The sequence below is a fragment of the Musca autumnalis genome, unplaced genomic scaffold (genome assembly GCF_047663935.1).
Source record: "Musca autumnalis isolate F117 unplaced genomic scaffold, ASM4766393v1 scaffold_3, whole genome shotgun sequence".
Lineage (NCBI taxonomy): Eukaryota > Metazoa > Arthropoda > Insecta > Diptera > Muscidae > Musca > Musca autumnalis.
Window position 1 is genome coordinate 236,873,845 of NW_027411866.1, and position 24,678 is coordinate 236,898,522.

General features: G+C 37.3%; 1 protein-coding gene across 1 annotated transcript in view; it reads right to left on the bottom strand.

Annotated features, from left to right (window-relative positions):
- The window catches only part of LOC141399140 (uncharacterized), a 337,564-nt gene that overhangs the window by 23,022 nt on the left and 289,864 nt on the right, over positions 1 to 24,678 (bottom strand). Inside the window, exon 9 of the mRNA XM_073977303.1 lies at positions 16,257 to 16,474. Coding sequence (XP_073833404.1) covers positions 16,257 to 16,474 — 218 coding nt within the window. The remainder of the gene's footprint in view (positions 1 to 16,256; positions 16,475 to 24,678) is intronic.

Sequence of the window (24,678 nt, forward strand, 5' to 3'; positions counted from 1 at the left end):
ACTAATACTAATACTAATACTAATACTAATACTAATACTAATACTAATACTAATACTAATACTAATACTAATACTAATACTAATACTAATACTAATACTAATACTAATACTAATACTAATACTAATACTAATACTAATACTAATACTAATACTAATACTAATACTAATACTAATACTAATACTAATACTAATACTAATACTAATACTAATACTAATACTAATACTAATACTAATACTAATACTAATACTAATACTAATACTAATACTAATACTAATACTAATACTAATACTAATACTAATACTAATACTAATACTAATACTAATACTAATACTAATACTAATACTAATACTAATACTAATACTAATACTAATACTAATACTAATACTAATACTAATACTAATACTAATACTAATACTAATACTAATACTAATACTAATACTAATACTAATACTAATACTAATACTAATACTAATACTAATACTAATACTAATACTAATACTAATACTAATACTAATACTAATACTAATACTAATACTAATACTAATACTAATACTAATACTAATACTAATACTAATACTAATACTAATACTAATACTAATACTAATACTAATACTAATACTAATACTAATACTAATACTAATACTAATACTAATACTAATACTAATACTAATACTAATACTAATACTAATACTAATACTAATACTAATACTAATACTAATACTAATACTAATACTAATACTAATACTAATACTAATACTAATACTAATACTAATACTAATACTAATACACTAATAAGAAGAGAAAGCATAAATGCCTTCCTCTTCTACCACAAGTTACCAGACAAATTTCTTCGGTTAAAAAATGGTAGAACTGATTTTTCGACATTTGTTTGACGATTACATATTTGATAATGAAGAAAAAATGAACAAAAACCGAAGAAAAAAGCTAACGCTGACAAAACAAAATTAAAAACTGTGAAATAAAAGTATAAAAGTGAATTTATGAAGTTTCTCTTTGACATTGCTACCAGATCGACCATTTTCTCGATCCCTTACTTTTCTGGTAAAACTTTCTTTTACCACTTTTACCATTAAAGAAGTAAAGGAATAAACCTAATGCTAATACTGATAAAGTACTCGTCCCAAACCCAAGATCTGTGCGAAATATATTCCTTATTTGTTAACCCTTCTCCCAATTACTCAAAACTTAACGGTTGTTAGCTCACATATAACCACCAAAACAACAACTAAAAAACAAACATAAAATTCTAATGGCAGCACCTGCACTCTCCCAATTGATATTCACAAACACACACACAAGTTCATGCATTGAGGTACCCTGCCAACCAGCGCCTAGATTTCGAAATTAAGTTCATCGAGGAAAAAAACCATTCACAATTCAAACTGTGCAAAACCTAAACCCCATGAAATTTCACATGTAAAACATGACCATTAAAATGTGAACTTCTGGAAAGAAGGTCGTTATGTTCGGTGGCCCAGTTTTTCCATCAATTTAAAAGGCAATTTTATTGTGTTTTTTTGTTTAGTTTTGTTGGTTTTTTGTTTATAACTGCCTGAAATCATGCTCGCGTAAACCTGGAATAAATAAATGAATGAACGAATGACTGCCTACTGGATAGTTTTCGAAAAGTGCCAGAGGCTTTAATTGGTTATGTGAAAAAAAAAAAAATGAATTGCATTTGAATACAGAACAAAAATGAGACTTCGTTGAAGCAAATGATTGGATTAAATATCCCTATATAGGACAGTTTTCAAATAAAATATTCAAGAATAGCTGTTATTATTTTCCTAAATAGGTGATCATAGCATTACGGATACACGTCTAAGCAAATCAGAATAATTTTGGAAAGAACATTCAAAGACACTTAAGAACGGACTAACGCCATTGAGCATATAATTTAAATAATGCATGATTGCATGCTCTTCGGTTTACACGTGATGTGCTATGTCATTGTAATTGCTGCGGGGGGAAATTCATTCCTAGTACTCTATTTTTCAAGTTTTTTTTTTACAAAAAAAGCCAGCAAAATGTTCGATATCAAAGATGCCATTTAATCATGGGTGCAAGTGATCTGACATGTCATCTTTTTAGCATCTTCATCGATGAATTTTATATGAGCGTGGACCCCAAAAGATGCTACTCATTTTTTGATCCAAAGCATGTCATTTAGACCAATGCTTTGGCATGTCATTTTCTTCAACCTTTTTCAATGACATCATCATTACGACTAGAGTTTTAACAACGTTGGTAGTGATTTCGAGTCTTCGACAACATCAAGCCTATTGTAAATAATTAATCTTATATATTTAGAAAAATGTGTACAAATAAAACACAAAATACATCTCTATTGGATCGATGGAATGCGTTCAAATGCTGATGAACATATCGGATATTTCACGACTTCTTTTGCATCGGTTCAAATGCTGATGAAAAGATCGGATGTTTAACGACTTCCTTTGCATTCGTTCAAATGCTAATGAAAGATCGGATCTATCACGACTTCGTTTGAACCAACGCAAAAGATGCCATGAAATCACGTCATCGCATGGAACCCCTTCCTTCAGATTTTCCTGGGAAGGAAAGTAAAAAAATCTGTCGTCTTTCCTGAGCTAAATATCATCATTTTGCTGCAGTGCAAAACAAAAAAAAAGCAATAACAGGAGTGGACCTAAATTTCCCAGATAGTTCGGTCAAAAAATTTAGCTAAAATCAAGTGGTATCTTCTTTGTGGGCTATACCAAAATATGGACCTATGTTGATAATTTTTTGATGTAAAAGTTTTGCGACCACTCCGTAAAAAAACAAAGATGTTCATCTGAATAGATAGGAGCATACGAGAGGATTTTTAAATTATATTTTTGTGGGCATGTAGAGTATATAATGGCCGAGATTTTCAATACCTAACATGTTTCACATATGCGCCCAGCAAAAATACTCATTACAAATTGGCCTACTTTCTCATTATATTAACACGGGCATGTCATAGGGAGTAAGTACTTTTTTTTGGCACTTAAAAGTAAATAAATAAGTACTTAAATAAGTAGTTACGACTTGAAGTAACCAGGGAGTAGCTACTTATTTATCTACTTTTTAGTGGCCAAAAAGTAAGTACTTACTCCCTATGACATGCCCGTGTTAAAATAATGAGAAAGTAGGTCGATTTGTAATGAGTATTTTTGCTGGGCGTTATAACGGTACTGTTTACTCGCCTTATGAAAAAAATGTCAAAATATTAGCATGTTTAATTGGTTCACCAAGATACAACCACCCTAAGAGTTTACACAAATCCCCTGCCAGATATGGTACGGCCTAGGAATCGATACTTAGAGCTCCAAAAAATATTCTTATCAAGAAATCGGTAGAAACAATTTATAAAGTCAACATTTTATATTATGGGAATTTTATAGTACTGAAAGAATTGGAACGTATAGTCCATCTTCGAATTTGACGTAAGCTTTGACGAACAATTATGAACGGTGCAAGGATTACACCAAACCGAGGACTCCCCTTAAAGACTCAGTCAGCATAATAATAATATTAATATCAGCCTTCTGTAAAACCGCACATTTGCGATAAATTTTGTGTGGGAGGTACCAATGTTAATTGCTCCTTTCCAACTTTTGTGAGGGAGGTATCCGAAAATGTTTCCTCTATTGACCTTCTTGTAACTTGATGTACGTTTGAAAGAAATTTTACGATGTGCAAATTAAATAATCAATTCGAAGTTTTTGTTCTCATCAGTAATCTGAGTTGGTACCGGCAGGGTTATATAGATCTTTGGGACAGTATCTCAGGAAGTATGGAAATGAGCCCGAACATAAACCGCTTCATGAGAGAACTGTTTCTAAGCTGCACTTATGCGAAAAATTTTCAAATTTTGTTTTGAAGGAGTAGACCAATATAGTAGATCAATACGGTCCAAAAAAAGCAAAACCAAACCAAACACAATAATTATGCCGTATATAAAATATACTGATTTTGTATCAAAATATGTATTTTGTACTAAAATCTGTAGGTACCTTAAATCATTGACATATACCAAACATTTTAAGTAATCAAACTTCTTCTTAAATGACTCGAAATATTAAATTACGTTAAGCAATACGGGCTTACTTAATAACGTACATAGCTGGCCCATTACTAAATATTTGTTCCACAAGCCGAACTAAGAGAAGATCTCCAATTCTCTCTGTTGTTGTTGTAACAGTGTTTTTGTTATGTTTATTTGTTCGTTCCTCTGTTCAATCTGGCTCTGGGTCTATCTCCAGTTCCAGAAAAGTGGCTGCTTCGATGGGATGTAGCCACAGATCCACTGGAGTTAGATGGGTAGGTTTGGCGGGGCAGTTAAAAAGGTGTTGTGTGTCGTGCGGGCCCATGCCGCATACTGGGCAGATGTTTTGCACGGCGCGATCGATTTCCGCCCAATACGAATTTAGGCGACTGCAATATCCCGAGCGTAGTTGAGCCAAAACTACTCTGGTTTGTCGTGGCAGCTGACGCTCCTCAGCTGCGATAGATGGAGGATGTACTCCGAGTACTTTATTCACACTATAATTGCTTAAGGCCTTGGCAACTGCGTCCGTGTGAATGCTATTCAATCCTGCTTGATATGCTTGTTGATCTAGGGGTTCTCTCCTGTATCGTTGGACCTCTCCCTCTAGAGCATGGATATCCTTCCTGATCTCCCTGAATGGACCGGGCCTACCCACAAGATGGTGATTGGGATGGCTCTCACGATAACATCCAAGCAGGTACTGCAACGAAAGCATCTCATTATGTTGCTTTACAGGAAGAATTTTTGCCTCCTCATGTAGATGGTCCACTGAAGATTTGAGGAGGCACCCTGTCGCTGTTCTCAAGGCGGCATTCTGGCAAGTTTGAATCTTTTTCCAGTTCGAATCACACAATCTCGGGGACCAGACTGGAGCTTACCACAGACCGACCTATCGCGTTATACGTGGCCAACAAGGTTTCTTTATCTGCACCCCAAGTGCTGCCGGCCAGGGACTTGAGGACCTTGTTCCTACTTTTCAACTTGTCGCAGATAGCTGTGGCGTGTGCGCACGACGTGAATGTAGTGTCGAATGTGACCCCTAAAATTTTAGGGCAGTTTGTGGTCGGAATTCTGCTACCGTCGACCACGACATTCAACTCACGTCCAAACTGCGCTGTCCATGTGGTGAATAGAGTGGCTGTAGATTTTGTGGGGGATATCTGCATATTCCTCGAACGGAAAAAGGTGGTAAGATCAGTTAAATAGTTGTTCAGTCTCTCACAAATGTCATCAGGATAGGTACCCGACGCCAGGATCGTGCAATCATCCGCATACGTCACGATCTCAATGCCGTCTGGAGGGGGTGGAATACAGGAGAGGTAGAGGTTAAACAGTTCCGGAGATATCACCCCACCTTGGGAACTCCCTGTTTCACTCTACGGGGTTTGGACTTCTTATTCCTGAATTCCACGTACGACTGGCGTCCACACATATAGTTGACTATCCAACGTTTCAAGCTTGGCCGGAGGGTTGTCTGCTCAATGTCCTCAAACAGCGTGGAGTGCCTGACTGTATCAAAGGCTTTTGATAAGTCAAGAGCCACCATCACTGTTCTGTCGCACGGCCGTCTCTGGTTGAGTCCTTTACAGATATATGTGGTAATGGCGTGCAGCGCTGTTGTCGTGCTGTGCTGCTTACGGAATCCATGTTGATGATCGGCAACTTGATAGCTATTTCTGATACTGGGGAGGATCAAGGCCTCAAGTGTCTTTGCTACGGGCGACAAAAGCGAAATCGGTCTGTACGATTCACTTTTGCTGGCATCCTTGCCTGGCTTCCGTAGTGGGACCACCCTGCCCATTTTCCAGACTTCGGGAACAACGAGGGTGGCTAGCGACAAGTTGAAGACTTTGGTGAGATACTCGACTCCCGGCTCATCCAGCTGCTTCAACATTACCATGGAGATTCCATCAGGGCCCAACGCTTTGGATGATTTAGCGTTCCTGATGACATTGGCAACATCATCCATTGTAAATTGTGGTGGTTCATCCTCGGCAGGGAGAGATCTGATGCGACGTAATACTCTTCTCTTCGCCCTGTCACTCTCGGGATGCTCGACAAACTGTCGATTGAAATTACTTGCGCACCTCTTCGGGTCAGTCAACGTAACGTCGCCAAACGTGACTGAGGTCCTATCTTCCCTTCTTCCAGGGTTCGAGAGTGACTTAAGCGTTGCCCACAATTCACCTATACCGACTCTCTTTTTGCTGCTTCGCTTTCTGGAATACCGCGCCTTTTCATCTCTTCATCCACTTTAGCAGAATCCCTTTCGACTTTAGCAAAGGTATCAGTTACTTCCTTTAACGATCGACCCATGAAGTAAATGTCATCGGCATAAGCAAGTAACATATGGCTGTTTGTATATATTGTGCCACTTCTATTGACCTTCGCATCTCGTATAACCTTTTCCAGCAGAATGTAGAGTAAGTAACAGGAGAGGCCGTCTCTCTTTTGGTACTTTACTCTTCGGAGAGGTTCTTTCCTATTTTAACTGAGGATCAAGTGTCAGTTAAAGTCATTTTACAAAGCCGAATGAACTTTGCGAGGATACCAAATTCAGACACCGCTTGGAATACCTTTGAACGTAGGAGGCTGTCGAAGGCTGCCTTATAATCGACAAAAAGGTGGTAGGTGTCGATCTGCATCTCTTGGGTCATCTCCAGGGTTTGCCGCAAGGTAAATATCTGGTCAATGGTGGGCTTGTCAGGTTTAGAGCCACATTGGTATGGCCCAATTATCTTGTTGACCATAGGCTTTAGTCGTTCGCATAATATCCCTGACTCTATCTTGTAGGCAATAAGGAGAAGACTTATACCCCTAAAGTAAGAGCATATAGTCTTATCCCTTTTCTTGTGGAAAGGGAACAGGCTACTCAGGTTCCAATCGTCGAGTACTCGTTCTTCCTGCCAGATGGTGCTAACTAGGTGATGAACACACCTTATCAGCTTGTCGCCTCCGGTTTTAAACAGCTCGGCTGGTAGGCCATTAGCTCCTGCTGCCTTATTATTCTTCAGCCGGTTTATTGCTGTCTTTATGGCCGGGTGGTATACATTCAATACCATCTTCTTGGATTGGATCTGTGGTATCTTCGTCGACTTCGCTACAGTTTGGAAAAATGCTCTTTCCATATCCTTAGCACACTATCTGTATCAGTTATCAGATTACCTTGCTGGTCTCTACAGGAGGATGCGCCAGTTCCAAAGCCATCAGTTTGATGTTTCACTCTTTGGTAGAATTTTCGGACTTCAATCTGTCTCCTGTACATCTCGATTTGTTTTACACTCCCGCTTTTCCATCACTCTCTTTTTCCTGCGGAAAAGACGTTTCTCCTCTTTCCTTTTCTCCCGATACCACTCTCGTGCGCTACGCGTTGCTACTGATTGTAAAGTAGCCCTATATGCCGCATTTTTCTCTTCGGTAGCAGCACGACACTCCTGGTCATACCATGGATTCCTTGGTGAAGGTCTCTGGTATCCAAGTACTGACTTTACGGCTGTTTGCATAGAGTGGGCAATGTTTTGCCATTGTCCTGATATGTTATCGGGACGAGGAGTGCTTTGATTGAGCAGTTGGGCCAGTTGAGTGGAATATGCTTTGGCCATCTGTTGTGATTGCAGCTTACCGATGTCCAACTGCCGTGTTGTGTCTGTTCGCACTTTGTTTGCTACGTTTGCTGCAATCAATGTTTGGTCCGAATCAATGTTTGCGCCGCGGAACGATCGTACATCCAACACGCTCGATGAATGTCTTCCATCTATTACAACATGATCAATTTGATTACTTGTTCTTTGATCTGGAGACAGCCAGGCACCTTTATGAATATCAAGATGTTTAAATCTGGTACTGCTAACTACCATGTTTTTTTCAGCTGCAAAGTCTATCAGCCTCATACCATTTCAGGTGTTTCACTGTGGAGACTGAATTTCCCGACTTTTGGGCCAAAGATATTCTCCTTTCCAATTTTGGCATTAAAATTGCCTAGAATAATTTTAATGTCATGGGCAGGGCAACGGTCATATGTTTCTTCTAAGCGCTCGTAAAATGTGTCTTTGGTCTGTTCGTTCTTTTCTTCAGTGGGAGCATGAGCGCAAATAAAGCTGATGTTGAAGAATTTTGCTTTAATCGAACTGAGTTTTTCATTCACTGGTATGAAGCTGGAGACCAGGTGTTTTAACCTCCGACCAACTACAAATCCGCAACCAAACTCATTCTTTGTGTCATGGCAGCTATAATACAGCGCGTCACTTTTGTTGTTGTGACGCCTTTCCCAATCCATACCCAGCAAAATTTGAAGGAAGGTGTTCCATGCGATGACGTGATTTCATGGCATCTTTTGCATTGGTTTAGACGAAGTCGTGAAAGATCCGATCTTTTCATTAGCATTTAAACCAATGCAAAGGAAGTCGTGAAAGATCCGATCTTTTTATCAGCCTTTGAACCCATGCAAAGGAAGTCGCGAAAGATCCGATCTTTTCATCAGTATTTGAACCCATTCCATCGAACCAATAGAGATGAATTTTGTGTTCTTATTTATAAAAATTTTCTAAATATATAAGATTAATTATTTAAAATAGGCTTGATGTTGTCGGAGACTCGAAACCACAACCAACGTTGTTAAAAATCTCGTCGTAATGATAATGTCATTGCAAAGGGTTGGTGAAAATGACATGCCAAAGCATTGGTGAAAATGACATGTCAAAGCTTTGGTGTAAATGATATGCTTTGGATCCAAAAATGAATAGCATCTTTTGGGGTCCACGCTCATATAAAATTCATCGATGAAGATGCTAAAAAGATGACATGCCAGATCACTTGCACCCATGATTGAATGGCATCTTTGGCATCGAACATTTTGCTGGGTAGTATTTCCTGTATGCCAGTAATGTCGGTCTTGTACTTTTCAAGTACATCTGCCAATGCGTAAAATTCACATTCTCTAGAAAATGTGCGAAAATTCCAGGTTTGCGGGGTTCGTCAACTTTAGAGGGGTTTGTTATTCTTTTCCTTCGCTTTTTATTGTAGGCTGTTTTTCTAGGGGAGGGTTACTAACCCGACGCCTAAACCCAAGAACGCACGGCACATGTTAGCTCGCTACCTTTAATGGGTGTTAAAGGCATCGCCCCACGTGACACCACGGGGAGGTCAGTGTCCACTTGAGATGAAAGAGGGACCAAGGAAAATCCTGGGCTTTACCATGTTAAAGCCGGTCAGGACCGTTCCTTGGTATCTTTCATCCCCGACGTCACCCGGAACAAATTGCACCGTCGTAAATGAGGCCGCTAGAACAACCTACTGAAAAAAGAATCAAAACGATGCGAAAGGAGCTATTGAACTTCATATATGCGGTTTAATATTCGAACCCGATCTATATCTATAAGGAATAATACGATGTGCAAATTTTGGACGAAATCCATAGCTCCCTTCGAGAGTTATTGTTCACACCATTTTACAGAAAAATTTTGAACTTTTGTGGGGAAGATACCCGAAGGAGTGGACCGATATGGCTCATCTTCGAACTTAAACTAAATTTGTACAAAATATTACAATACCCAAAATTTGGTTCGAATCGGTAGATCCGTTCGAGAGTTATCTTGCGCACCAGCCAGACAGACTGACGGACATGGCTGCTTAATCAACTCCAAATTTTCTGAAACTAATTTCGTCCAAACATACTTGGGGCCTAAAACTTTTATTTCGATAAGGCAAATTTATGGTCCTATCAAAGTGTATATTCCCTCTATAGTCTAAAGACTGAGGGTAAAAATACAAAAATATGTGAAAATATCCGAATTTTATGTAAATTTTTGCAACCCTTTTTTGTGACGTTTAAACGACCAGTGACTTTAAGTGGGTTAATAACGAAAACTTCATGTATTTTGGTTTCCCTTTACTAGATTATTGCCAGTTCGAACTCCTTGTTTGATTTGAGCAGAATATAATAAAACCGTAGTGAATAAAATTATTCAGAATATTAATTAACTGACACAATAGAAATACCTTCAATTCCACAAATGGAAGTGCTAATGTATTGCAGAATAAACACACATTAACAACGAATATTTTCCTTTTCGAATTTTGTCATTGCTTAATAAACTAATATAACATATGTTGCTGTTAATCAACTGACTTCAGTTGATGTAAAAGTATTTGTGAGTAAGGACTACATTTAAATATTCCAACACACTTGTCCTGCTATAAATCTACATCAAAAGAAGCTGAGTGTGTTTTAATACACTTTCCTGTACATACATCTGTACATCTATCCATGATATGTATCTGCATCACATTTGTTTGCAGACTTTAATGAAATTCATAAGAGTTTTAAATTAAATTTATATAAGAAATATGAACTGCAACTAGTTTGGGGTTTTGAATAGCCAACATAAGAATTTCGACGTTAGCAGAAGCTATTTCGTATGCTGTTGGTTTCGTTTGGAATAATGATGATATTTATTCAAATTGAAATTAAAGTAGATCCCAAAAGGGAAAAGTTAAACGTTCAATAGTGCTTAAAATATGTAAGTAACTCTTGTCTATAAAATGCTTTATATTGCATTGTTTATACTCATTTAAGTAAATGAACTTTACTCCTCTAAGAAACTTGAAGATTTGTAAGATAATATCTTAAATTTGTTTGTGAAATTTAGTCTACAATATTTAGAAGCTAATGCTTAAGATTTTTTTGTATATAATTTGTGCCAAGTAATTGTGTTTTGATAACACTAAAAGGCCACTAACTTTTACTTTCAATGTTGTAGATAAAAAGAAGACAACAACACAAAGGTCAGACATGGTCACTCAACTGTGTTCAAATTTTGTTTTTTTTTTTGGCTTTGCTTAACAAGGCGTTCAACTGTAAATTTAAATAACATTAAAATGTTTTGTGATAGCCTTTAAATAAATCTTATTATAAGTGTATATTATCGTAAACACATATACAAAGAAAATGTGTGCTTATAAACTTTTTGTACTTGAACTTTGACAAAAGCAAGTCAATTACTGATGAAATACTCTTAAATAAATTTAATGATTTTTTAAATATATTAACGATGCTGTTGAATAAAATTGATATTAACTAGGTTTAACTACAAGGCAAAATAAATAATAAATAATAATCAGAAAATGTGAATAAAGCCTTCATAATATATGTATGTATATGTGACGTAGGGGATGGAAGATACCATGCAACGGTCCTGACCGGCTTTAACATGGCAAAGCCCAGGATTTATCTTGGTCCCTCTTTCATCTCAAGTTGACACGTGGTGTCACCTGGGGAACTGCCTTTAACACCCGCTAAAGGTAGTGAGCTAACATGTGCCGCCCGTTCATCCATAAGAACGTTAAAAACTTATGTTTGGGCGTCGGGTTAGTAACACTCCCCTAGAAAAACAGCCTACTATGAAAAAACGAAAGAAAAGAAAAACAAATCCCTCAAAAGTTGACGACCCCCGCAAACGTTTTAAGGACCATGATCTGCGAATCTGCACCTGGAATGTTCGTACTCTTTATAGATAAGGTGTAGTTTACGCATTGGCAGATGTACTTGAAAAGTACAAGGCCGGCATTACTGCCATACAGGAAATACGATGGAACGGGAAAGGCGTCACGACAACACCTAAAGGTGACGCACTGTATTATAGCTCCCATGACACAAAGCATGAGTTTGGTTACGGATTTGTAGTTTGTCGGAGGTTAAAACATCTGTTCTCCAGCTTCACCCCAGTGAATGAAAGACTCGCTACAATTCGATTAAAAGCAAAATTCTTCAACATCAGCTTTATTTGCGCTCATGCTCCAACTGAGGACAAGGACGAACAGACCAAAGATATATTTTTTTTGAGCGCTTAGAAGAAACTTATGACCGTTGCCCTGCCAATGACATTAAAATTACACTAGACGATTTTAATGCCAAAATTGAAAAGGAGAATATTTTTGGCCCAACAGTTGGGAAATTCAGTCTCCATAGTGAAACATCTGACAATGGTATGAGGCTGATAGACTTTGCAGCTGCAAGAAACATGGTAGTTAGCAGTACCAGATTTAAGCATCTCGATATTCATAAGGGCACCTGGATGTCTCCAGATCAGAAAACAAGAAATCAAATTGATCACGTTGTAATAGATGGAAGACATGCATCAAGCGTGTTGGATGTACGATCGTTCCCAGGTGCAAACATAGACTCGGACCACTACCTTGTTGCAGCAAAGGTACGTACCAGATTAAACGTAGCAAACAAAGTCGGTAAGCTGCAATCACAACAGATAGCCACAGCATATTCCACTCAACTGGTCCAACTGCTTAATAAAAGCACTCCTCGTCCCAATAACATATCAGGACAATGGCAAAACATTGCTTACTCCTTGCAAACAGCCGCAAAATCAGTACTTGGATACCAGAGACCTCCACCAATGAATTCATGGTATGATCAGGCGTGCCGTGCTGCTACCGAAGAGAAAAATGCGGCATATAGGGCTACTTTACAATCAGTAGCAACGCGTAGCGCACGAGAGCGGTATCGGGAGAAAAGGAGAGAGGAGAAACGTCTTTTCCGCAGGAAAAAGAGAGAGATGTAAAAGCAAGAGTGTGAACAAATCAAGATGTACAGGAGACAGAATGAAGTCCGAAAATTCTACCAAAGAGTGAAACATCAAACTGATGGCTTTGGTACTGGCCAAACAAGGTAATCTGGTAACTGATACAGAGTGTGCTAAGGATATGGAAAGAGCATTTTTCCAAACTGTTGGTATCCAATGGTAGCGAAGTCGACAAAGATACCACAGAACCAATCCCAGAAGATGGTATTGAATGTATACCGGCCAAGATGAGGTAAAGACAGCAATATACCGGCTAAAGAATAATAAGGCAGCCGGAGCTGTGGCCTACCAGCCGAGCTGTTTAAAACCGGAGACGGAGGTGTATGCATCAGCTAGTTAGCTCCATCTGGCAGGAAGAACGCGTACCCGACGATTGGAACCTGAGCATCCTGTGTCCCGTTCATAAGAAAGGAGATGAGACTTTATGCTCCAACTATAGGGGCATAAGCCTACAAGATAGTGTCAGGGATATTGTGCGAACGACTAAAGCCCATGGTCAACGAAATAATTGGACCATACCAATGCGGCTTTAGGCCATAGCCGACCAAGAAGAGGGCACACAAAATTCTCAATATTTGCAACTTTTGACAGTGTGTTAGTAACGTTGTATGCACGCATGCTGCAAAACAAAAACAAATCAAAACATTTGTATGCTCTTTCGTTGCGTTCGGGTCGTGTGTGTGTGAATTGCCGAAAAACTTCGTAACTTTAGCAATACCAAAGCACGACATTGCTTTAGACCTGCAAAGTCCACCATTGACCAGATATTTACCCTGCGGCAAATCCTGGAGAAGACCCAAGAGATGCAGATCACCTCCTACCACCTTTTTATCGATTATAAAGCAGCATTCGACAGCCCGCTACGTTCAAAGGTATTCCAACAATGTCTGAATTTGGTATCGCCGCAAAGCTCATTCGGCTTTGTAAAATGACTTTAACTGACACGAGGTCCTCAGTTAAAATAGGAAAGAACCTCTGCGAAGAGTTTGGTACCAAAAGAGGTTTCAGACAAGGAGACAGCCTTTCGTGTGATCTCTTCAACATCCTGCTGGAAAAGGTTATACGAGAGGCAAACGTCAAAAGAAGTGGCACAATCTACGCCAATAGCCACATGTTACCTGCTTATGCTGATGATATAGACATCATGGACCGAACAGTAAAAGAAGTAACTGATACCTTTATAAAGGTCGAAGGAGAATCTGCTAAAGTGGGTTTGGCGGTAAACGGCGAGAAGACCAAGCTGATGGTGTCGACGCGCAATGCGTCCATTGAGATCGGACCAATTGTTGAAGTTGGTTCCTATAATTTTGAGGTAGTAAATGACTTCGTATACCTCGGCACCGCTGTAAACGCAACAAACGATATCATTTGTGAAACAAAAAGAAGAATTGTAGTGGCCAACAAATGCTACTTTGGCTTATGTATGCACTTTAAAAACAAAGCCACAATTTGTCAAACAAAAATAACGCTTTACAAAACACTGGTACTACCCGTGCTGATGTATGGTTCCGAAGCCTGGGTACTTGCGGATAAGGCAGTGCTTGGTGTGTTTGAGAGAAAAATTCTTCGAAAGATCTACGGACCGATCTGCGTTGACGGTGAATATCGATGTCGTATGAACTACGAACTATATCTGCTATACAACGACATCAATATACAGTCGAAATCGTTTATAACGTTGGTCTAGGGACCGACGGAATTTGTCGCTATAACCGATATGTCGTTATAAGCGATAGGGCTATAAAGCGCCCCAGAGATTTGGGACTTTTGGATATCGTCGCTATAACCGATATGACGTTATAAACGACGACGTTATAAGCGATTTCGACTGTATTTAAACGTATCGAGATGCGGCGATTGCGTTGGCTAGGCCATATAATAAGAATGAGCGATGATGAACCTGCTAAAGAGGCGTATAAATTCGAGCCCCATGGCGGCAGAATTGGCAGGCCAAAGACTAGATGGCGCAAACAAGTGGATGAAGAGCTGACAAGGCGCGGTATTCCAAAAAGCGAAGCACGAAACAGAGAGAATTGGAGATCTTTTCTTAGTTCGGTCTATGGAACAATTGTTCTGTAATGGGCCAGCTAAGTAAGTAAGTAGTAAGTTTGGTGCAGCCATCGGCCGAAAATATATATGGGAGCTATATCCAAATCTGAACCAAATATCCAAATCTGAACCGAATATCCAAATCTGAACCGATTTCGATATAATTCGATACACTTATTTCTCGACCGAGTTCAGTCACACATTCCAAATTTCATCAAAATCGGACGTACATAGCGTGTTTGGTGCAGCAAATACGTCAAATCGGCCGAAAATATATATGGGAGCTATATCCAAATCTGAACCGATTTCGATATAATTCGACACACTTATTTCTCGACCGAGTTCAGTCACACATTCCAAATTTCATAAAAATAGGACGTATATAGCGTGTTTGGTGCAGCAAATACCTCAAATCGGCCGAAAATATATATGGGAGCTATATCCAAATCTGAACCGATTTCAATGTAATTTGGCACATTTATTTTTAGACCGAATAAAGTCACACATTCCATATTTCATCGAAATCAAACATATATAGCGTGTTTTGTGCAGCAAATACCTGGAATCGGGCAAAAATATATATGGGAGCTATATCCATATCTTAACCGATTTCGATATAATTTGGCTTACTTATTTCTAGATCGAATTCAGTCACACATCACAAATTTCATCGAAATCGGACCTATATAGCGTGTTTGGTGCAGAAAATACGTCAAATCGGCCGAGAATATATATGAAAGCTATATCCAAATCTGAACCGATTTCGATATAATTTGGCACATTTATTTTCAGACCGAATTCAGTCACATTTTCATGATTTTCACCAAAAGCAATAGTGTTCATCCTATGGCTAAAAAAATTATATTCCCAAATGTTTAGCTGAATCGGACAAAAAATGCGACCTTTACGTTGCGAACAAAAATACATAGACAGACGGACGGACGGACATGCATAAATCGACTCAGAAGGTGATTATATGTATATGGGTCTATTTCGTTTCCTTTTGTATGTTACATACAAATGCACAAAGACATAACACCCCTTACCAAAGTGTGGTGTATGGTATAAAAATCAGAAAATGTGAATAAAGCCTTTATAATATATGTATATATGTATAAACCTGTGATGTGACGCTGTATTAGTGGCATAAACTGCCATACTTTCACACATCTCGCGCACTAAAAAATGTTAGTCTTTATTAAAATGCTTTAATTTTATTCTGCATACTTTTCAAGATAAGTTTTTTAATCAAAAAATCACAGGTGATATTGGGGTCTGGCTTTACTTTTTTTTGTAAAGACTAACAAATACAAGAACACACATCTCTGTCCATTCTCATATTCCATACTGAAAATATTGACAGTTCGCGGAACGTGCTTTCTACGAAATAAATTTGTATCTTTTAATTAATTTTTTATGTATTTTTTTCCTATTAAAAAATAAATTTTTCTTTGTACATTTTTTCTCTCCTCCTTTGAATTTAAATTTCTGTGTTTCTGCTTTCATTTCGATTTTAATTTTGTTTTGTTTTACTTACCCAAACTCAAATCGTAGGCGCAAATATAATCGGATGTTGTAAATTGATACGTTAACGTTGTTTTACCAACACCGGATGCTCCTAGCATGGCAACTTTATAAACGGGAATTTGTGCCTTGCCACTGCCACCACCTGGCCCACTTCCAATAATACCACTAGTTGCCGTTACCATTTTATCACTTTCAAATATAATATCACCAGATGTTCGCGAAGCATTGCTAGGAGGTAGTAAAACGGATGTTTATGGAAAGAGAAGAACATGAAAAATGTCAAGTGTTAAAAATCGAATTTAATTTTTTAAAGGAAAATTATTGAACAACAACAAATGTAAATATAAGCCGTTTAATATTTGCAAAATCATATATAGTTTGGGCCATCAGCTATATGTAAATTGTAATGAGTAGCCACAATTAACATGTATTCCAGTTTAGAAATTATAACTTAACATAAGTTGTTTCGCGACACTGTAGAATTTGTTATAAATTGTTGTAAAATGAGACGACAACATTGTAAAATATTTATGTATGTAAACAATTTTAAATTGTCTGACTGGGCAAATGTGTTGTATACTTTATGATGTCGCTTATACGCCATATGGGCCAACAATTTATGGACTAAATCATTTACATATTTATCCAACAGACACATAAATATTCTCACTTAAAATAATGTTAAAAAGAAGGTATGAATAACATTTGCAAATTCAGAAGTTCAAATAGCTATATTTTTAAACAATTTAATGGTTTAACAGGAAAATTATGGTTTAACTATGTGACGACGTGTTTTTTACCTTGAAGCTGGGGTTGACTCAGTGGGGGCCAGGGTCGTCACAAAAATGTATTTGTTAGGAACATTAGAGAGAGAAACACCAAGCTATTTTTTAATAAAGGCTATAATATTTAATCTAATTATCGAAAAAAAACACTACACACTATATTACAGTGAGCACTTTATCGACATAAGTGATTCAGTTCACGATAGCCAGTTGACGTGACGCTGGCAGTGTTGATACCTATATGATAATGGTTCAAGTCAGCGAATGACTAAAGAGCGGGGAATCTATTTGATTCATCAGTAGCAGCAAATAGAAACCGTGTATTCATAACGATCTGCAAATGTGGACGACATTTTTTTGGAGAGTTAAAAGATCGGTACGTATTTCTCGCACCCCAGTTAACTCACGTAAAACAACACTAGAGAATTAAAAGATCGGCACGTCAAAGAATCTCCGCAACCCAGTTAACTCAAATACAACAACACTACAGCTTTAAAACGTCGGTATGTCGACGAATCTGCGTACTCCAGTTAACACAACTATACTACAGAGCTAAGATATTGGTACGAAATTATAGTAACCTAGTTAACTCACCACCACCCCACCGAGTTAAACGATTGGTACGAGCTTTTCATACCCCAGTTAACTCACCAGCGGTCAGCAGACAACTGTCCCGAGTGACGGCAAGGTATCCCCTTTTATAGCGTGGGAGTGGTGGCTGGGACAATCAACCAAAAAACACCATATTTGCTAAAATTACGCATCTATCGGTTTAAAAATTTAGGGATTTTATTTAATCTACAATCTAGGTACTTCCTTGAGGCCTAAAGACACGACCACGCCTGTTTTTTTTAAATATGTTATATCTCCAATACTACTGAACCGATTTCCATCAAAAACTGGCGACAACCCACTCTTTTCAATACATTACACTGATCAGCACGACTTTTGTTTCAGCCGAAGTTTTTGTTGTTTCTAAATGGTTTCGGCGAATTATTTTCAGATTATGTTCTTGAGATATAGCTCAAAATCGTTTTTTACGAGTTTTACCCAGAATTTCGTTATTTCCGGATACAAACAAATATTTTTTGTGGGTTTTTTTTTTTACACTAATATATTAAGAAGATGTTGTGCGCTCGATACGAAAAGTTATTGAAATAATTATGGTGAATATATATCAAAAAATATTGGAAACATACGACGGACCTTGTAAAAATTGCATATTTTGAGTACTTTAAGCTGTGATTACGTCATTGGGGGAAGTCATAGGATCTTCATATGACATACCGGGTATGCTTAGTGCGTCTACTATATAGTCCAGTATTTTATGACTTCTCCCGATGACGTAAATACAGCTTAAAGTACTCAAAATATGCAATTTTTACAAGGTCCGTCGTATATCTTCTATATATATAAAATAGAAATTTGTTTGTCTGTTTGTTTGTTTGTTTGTTTGTGCCTTATAGACTCGAAAACCGCTGAACAGATCTTACTGAAATGTTAAGGGTACATTGCTACATGGCCTGGAATGAAAATAGGCTATATCATTTTTTGAAATTTGGCGTTGATCTGGAGATATAACATCAAACCCGGAGGAACCTCCAAAAAATTTAGATTTTGTATGCAAATATCTTTAGAACTATTACAGATACAATCTCCAAATTTTGTATGTGTGACGGAATTTGGTGTAGAAATAAATTTACTAAATTCTATTCAAATCGGTTCAGATTTGGATATAGCTCCCACATACATATATTTTCGGCCGATTTCCTTATTTTATGTACCAAACATGCTATTTATGTCCAATTTCAATGAAATTTTGAATGTGTGGCGGAATTTGTTTTAGAAATAAATGTGCCAAATTATATCGAAATCGGTTCAGATTTGGATATAGCTCCAATACACATATATTTTCGGCCGACTTCCTTATTTTATGTACCAAACACGCTATATATGTCCAATTTCGCTGAAATTTGGAATGTGTAACGCAATTTGGTCTAGACATAAATGTGCCGAATTATATCGAAATCGGTTCAGATTTGGATATAGCTCCAATATTAATTTTCGGCCGATTTTCCACATTTGATGCACCAAACATGCTATATATGTCCAATTTCGCTGAAATTTGGATGGTCTGACGGAATTTGTTCTAGAAATAAATGTGCTAAATTATATCGAGATCGGTTCAGATTTGAATATAGCTCGCATATATATTTTCGGCCGATTTCCTGTATTTTATGCACCAAGCACGCTATATATATCCAATTGCGCTGAAATTTGAAATGTGTGATGGATATTGGCCTAGAAATATATGTGCCAATTTATATCGAAATCGGTTCAGATTTGGATATAGCTCCTATATATATTTTCTGCCGATTTCATGTATTTGAGGCACCAAACACGGTATTTATATCCAATTTCAATAAAATTTGGAACGTGTGACTGAACTTGGTCTAGAAATACATGTGCCAAATTATATCGAAATCGGTTCAGATTTGGATATTACTCCTATATATATTTTCGGCCGATTTCCTTTCTTTTGTGTACCAAACATGCTATTTATGTCCAATTTCAATGAAATTTGGAATATGTGTCGGAATTTGTTTTAGAAATAAATGTGCCATATTATATCGAGTTTGGTACAGATTTGGATATAGCTCCCATATATCTACATTTTCGGCCGATTTCTTTATTTTATGCACCAAACACGCTATATATGTCTAATTTCTCTGAAATTTAGAGTATGTGATGGATATTGGCCTAGAAATATATGTGCCAATTTATATAGAAATCGGTTCGGATTTGGATATAGCTCCTATATATATTTTCTACCGATTTCATGTGTTTGATGCACCAAACACGCTATATATGTCCAAATTCGCTGAAATTTGGAATGTGTTACAGAACTTTGTCTAGAAATAAATGTGCCAAATTATATCGAAATCGGTTCAGATATGGATATAGCTTCCATATATATTTTCGGCCGATTTTCCATATTTGATGCACCAAACACGCTATTATGTCCAATTTCGTTGAAATTTGGAATATGTGACGAATATTGGCCTAGAAATAGATGTTCCAAATTATATCGAAATCGGTTCAGGTTTGGATATAGAGCTCATATATATTTTCGGCCGATTTCATGTATTTGATGCTCCAAACACGCTATATATGTCTGATTTCAATGAAATTTTTAACGTGTGACGGATATTATCCTAGAAATATATATGCCAAATGATATCGAAATCGGTTTAGATTAGGTATAGCTCCCATATATATTTTCGTCCGATTTGATGAACTTAATGCACCAAAAACGCTGTATATGTACGATTTCAATGACATTTGGAATTTATGACGAATATTGGCCTGGAAATAGATGTTCAAAATTATATCGAAATCGGTTCAGATTTGGATATAGCGCCCATATATATTTTCGGTCGATTTCATTTATTTGATGCACCAATCACGCTGTATATGACCGATTTCAATGACATTCGTAATGTGCGACGGAATTTGGCCTAGAAATAATTGTGCCAAAATATTTCGAAATCGGTTCAGATTTAGATATAGCTCCCATGTATATTTTCGGCGAATTTCATGTATTTGATTTGATATATACGTCCCATTTCAATGAAATTTGTATCATTATTATATCGATATCAATATTGGAGTAAAAATTATCAATAACAGAAGCAGTTATCCTAAGTGTAATTTAAGTTGTCCCAATGGGCTGAATAAATTACAAGTATCCTCAAACTTAAGGTACTCAATTTTAGTGTTGTTCCGAATTTAATTATCTTCTTTAAAGGAGAGAGTGGACTCAGGAGTGTTAGAGTATATACAATTTGTAAATGTGACCTACGTAGGACTCATTCATTTATTTTTCACTTAGTCGGGGTAGCGAAGCGCACCGGGTTAAGATAGTTTTCTATATTTTTGATAAATATTTACGATAATTATTTCAAAAACTCTTTGTAGCGAGCGCAAAGCGGATCTTGAGCTATATCTCAAGAACAAGAGTTGATTGAGAAAACCCGCAACCGGATTTGAAAATAACTCGCCGGTTTCATTCAGAAACAACAAAAACTGCTGTTGAAACATTCAACTTTTACAATTTTGTTGAGCAGTGTTATTTTTCCAAAATTTCTGAACCTAATTTCATGCAATTTTCAGAAACTGTTCAGGAATATCGTTTGGTCCAAAATGCTATATATTTGTAGACGAATTCCGGGGGCCTATTGTTTTATAATCGCTATATTTGCTAAACTTATGAGTGCATCGGCCTGCAAAATAATTTTCGAGAAAACGGTATATTTACAAATTTTCTTAAATAGTGACGTTCAACGGTCCATCAGCCATGAAAAACTAAAACATATAAGTCTCAATAAGCGGGAGAATTCGACCTAACCATTTTTTTAACTTTTATAATTAGATCGCTTTAGGATAAAGACGGGGGACATGGCGAAAAATCCGTCAAAGTCCGTAAGAGATAAGAAAGGTTACAGACAAAACCTGTTGATAAATTTAAAATCCTCCTCGGTTTGACAATGGACCGAAGAAGTGAGGTAGAAAATACCTATTTTTGAATTGTCAAGCATAAAGTCCATAAATGTTATCATTAAAACTCTGGTAGTTTTAGTTAAATTTCAAATTTAGTGGACTAGAACTAGAACAGAATGATATCTGAGGGTGTCCTCTTTCAGCCCATGTGTACTTTTGTACCCATTCCGCACCGTCCGTTTAACACATTTTTAAATTTATTGAAATTCAAATGCATTTTTGTAAAATATTTGGGTGAAAATATGTGTTTTTTCGTACAAAACGCCATTTTTTAAATATGTGGTTCAGAATCCGTTTTTATATCCTCAGCATTTAAATGTGCCTCATGGAAATAATGGTTTTAGACCCCAAGTATGTTTGGACGAATTGTGTTTCAGACAATTTGGAGTCGATTTAGCCATGTCCGTCCATCTGACTGTATGGCTGGTGCGTACGATAACTCTCGAACGGATGAACCGATTTGGTACAAAATTTGGCTTTCGCAATATTTTGTTCAAACTTAGTTTAAGTTCGAAAATGTGTTGTATCGGTACACTCCTTCCGGTACCTCCCCCACAAAAGTTCGAAAATGTTCGGAAAATTTGTGCACGCGATAATTCTTGAAGGGAGTAACCAATTTGGTCCATACTTTGCCCATCGTGAAATTTCTGCCAAACTTAGATGAGGGACTCAATTGGTCCACGCCTTCGGATACTTCCCACACAAAATTTCGGAAAAGTTCAGTTTAGGACCTACTCTCGAATCGTTATGATTTTTGTTGTAACAACTTGTATTCACGGCCCCACATACGGCGGTACACGTTTCATCAGGGGCAAAACCATACTTCCTGAGAAGATAGCCTGAAAGTTTAAAAAAACCCTATGACACCGGGTGTAGTGGTTGGAGCGCAAGATAACTCTCGAACGGATCTGCCGATTCGATCCAAAATTTGGCCTTCATAATATGTTGTCCAAACTTAGTTTAAGTTCGAAGATAAGCCATATCGGTTTACTCCTTCAGGTACCTCCCCCAAGGTCTGTTCGAAAATCCTTTGGAAATCTATACCGATGATGTTCTGCTTACATCCATATTATGTTTTCCGTGGACAAGTCCATGCTTCCTGGCATATTGGTCCAACAGGTGTACGATACCCCACTGAAATGACTAGGGGGCGCGAAAAGATATGACTCTCAAAGTAAGATCCACTTCCGTAATGCGCTATGTCGGCCCTTTGTCACCTCCGCAAAACTTTTGAACTTTAATCCTAAACCACATTTTTGTCGGCAAGTTCAAATGCCCAAAAAGTGCCACAAAATTCTGAAAAGATCCTAAATACATTCGATCTGTCCGTAGATGAAAGTTACAATTCACATAGGCTGAGGTTATATCTCTGCCGGCAAAGCCGACTGATACTTGTTTACTTGTTTTCCTGGTCAAAACTCTGTAACTTTTGAACGGATAGGGATATTTTCATAATTTTTTTTTTTTTTTTTTGTTCGACAGCTTCAGCTTCAGCTTTTCGACACATTAACAGCCACCGAATGCGGTCTGGCTGTTGCAGAGGAATTTAAGGTCAAAGTTAAAAATTTGAGTTTTTTTTTAATATTTTGTATATTTTTTTATTATTTTTTCAAAAAAATAATTTTTCCCAAAATTGAAAATAATACTCCTTGTGTTTTCACAAAACTTTTATAACTCTTTTAACAACTCATATATTAAAAAAATTTCAATTTGTTTGAAAAACCTTTAACTGGTATGGAAAAACACACACATTTTTACCCATGTAATTTCAAAAAATTTAAAAAGGTGTTAAACGGACGAAACGTCTCCGGTACAAAATTATATATGGGCTGAAAGAGGATACTCTCGGGCATTATTCTGTGAAAACGGAACATTGTTCCAAGCTGTTCCCTAAAAGTTCTTGGCCACTAAACATGGAATTTCACTTAAATTTAGTACCTGAGGAAAAATAAAATAGCTCACATCGTATAAGCGCTACAGTAATTTGTTAAAACGACTCTTAAATGCAACAATCCTATCTAGCTAACAAAAGACCAGTGAACATAATATCTGTTATAGTTTCTGAGACATAGCTGTTTCTTTCTCCAGAAATTTGCAAAAAATGCGTATTTTCAAAAATTGGTAAACATTTTTCGTCTTTAGGAGCACGCCACGCCCACACCTTCCAATATTTTGATCTAATGTTTTGCTTTCCTTAGTTTCAATATGTTCTCTATCGAATCCCATATAGAAATTAACAATCGGTGACAACAAAAAATGGAGGTTTTGGCCAGGAACATCGATTTCTGAACCACTGTGTGGCGTTTACTTCTTACCCAAATAAGAAAAAAAGTATCTGCCAGCTGTGCCGATCGAGATATACTCTCGGACCCAAAGAAAAGGAAGTATGAATTTGCCGCCAAAAAAATATTGTACAGTCTTAACTAGGGTCGCTACACAACACGTAACCAAAAATTTAAAACGAACCAAGAGTCCTTAAACTGCACTCTTTCCAAATTTTGTGTGTGGCGTAAAACCTGATCAGTTAATACGATGTGCAATGTTTGGACCAAACAGAAACTCCCAGCGAGAGTTATCTGGCGGAGTTGTCATTTTAATTGGTGCCCTCAGGGTTCTTGGCCAGGCCATTATCTCAGGAAGTTGGGACTTGTACCGTCGTAAAGGGGACCGCAAGGGCTACCTATTGAAAAAAGTCAAAACAATCCGCGAGGATTTCTTAAATTTCACTTATTCTAAATTTTGTGTGGAAGGTACACGAAGGAGTGGACTGATATAGTCCATATTTAGAAAGAATAATACGATGTGCAATGTTTGGGCCAAATCGGTTTCTCTCTACGAGAGTTATCGTTCACACAATTTTAAGAAACATTGTGAACTTTCGTGGGATAGGTACCGCAAGGGATTTACCGATATGGCCCATCTTCGAACATAAACTAAGTTTGGACAAAATATTACGAATGCCAAATTTTGGAACGAATCGGCCAGCCAGCCAGACGGACAATTCTACATTGACTCCAAATTGTCTGAAACAGATTTCGACCAAACGTACTAGAGGTCTTAAACCATTATTTCGTATGAAAGTATATA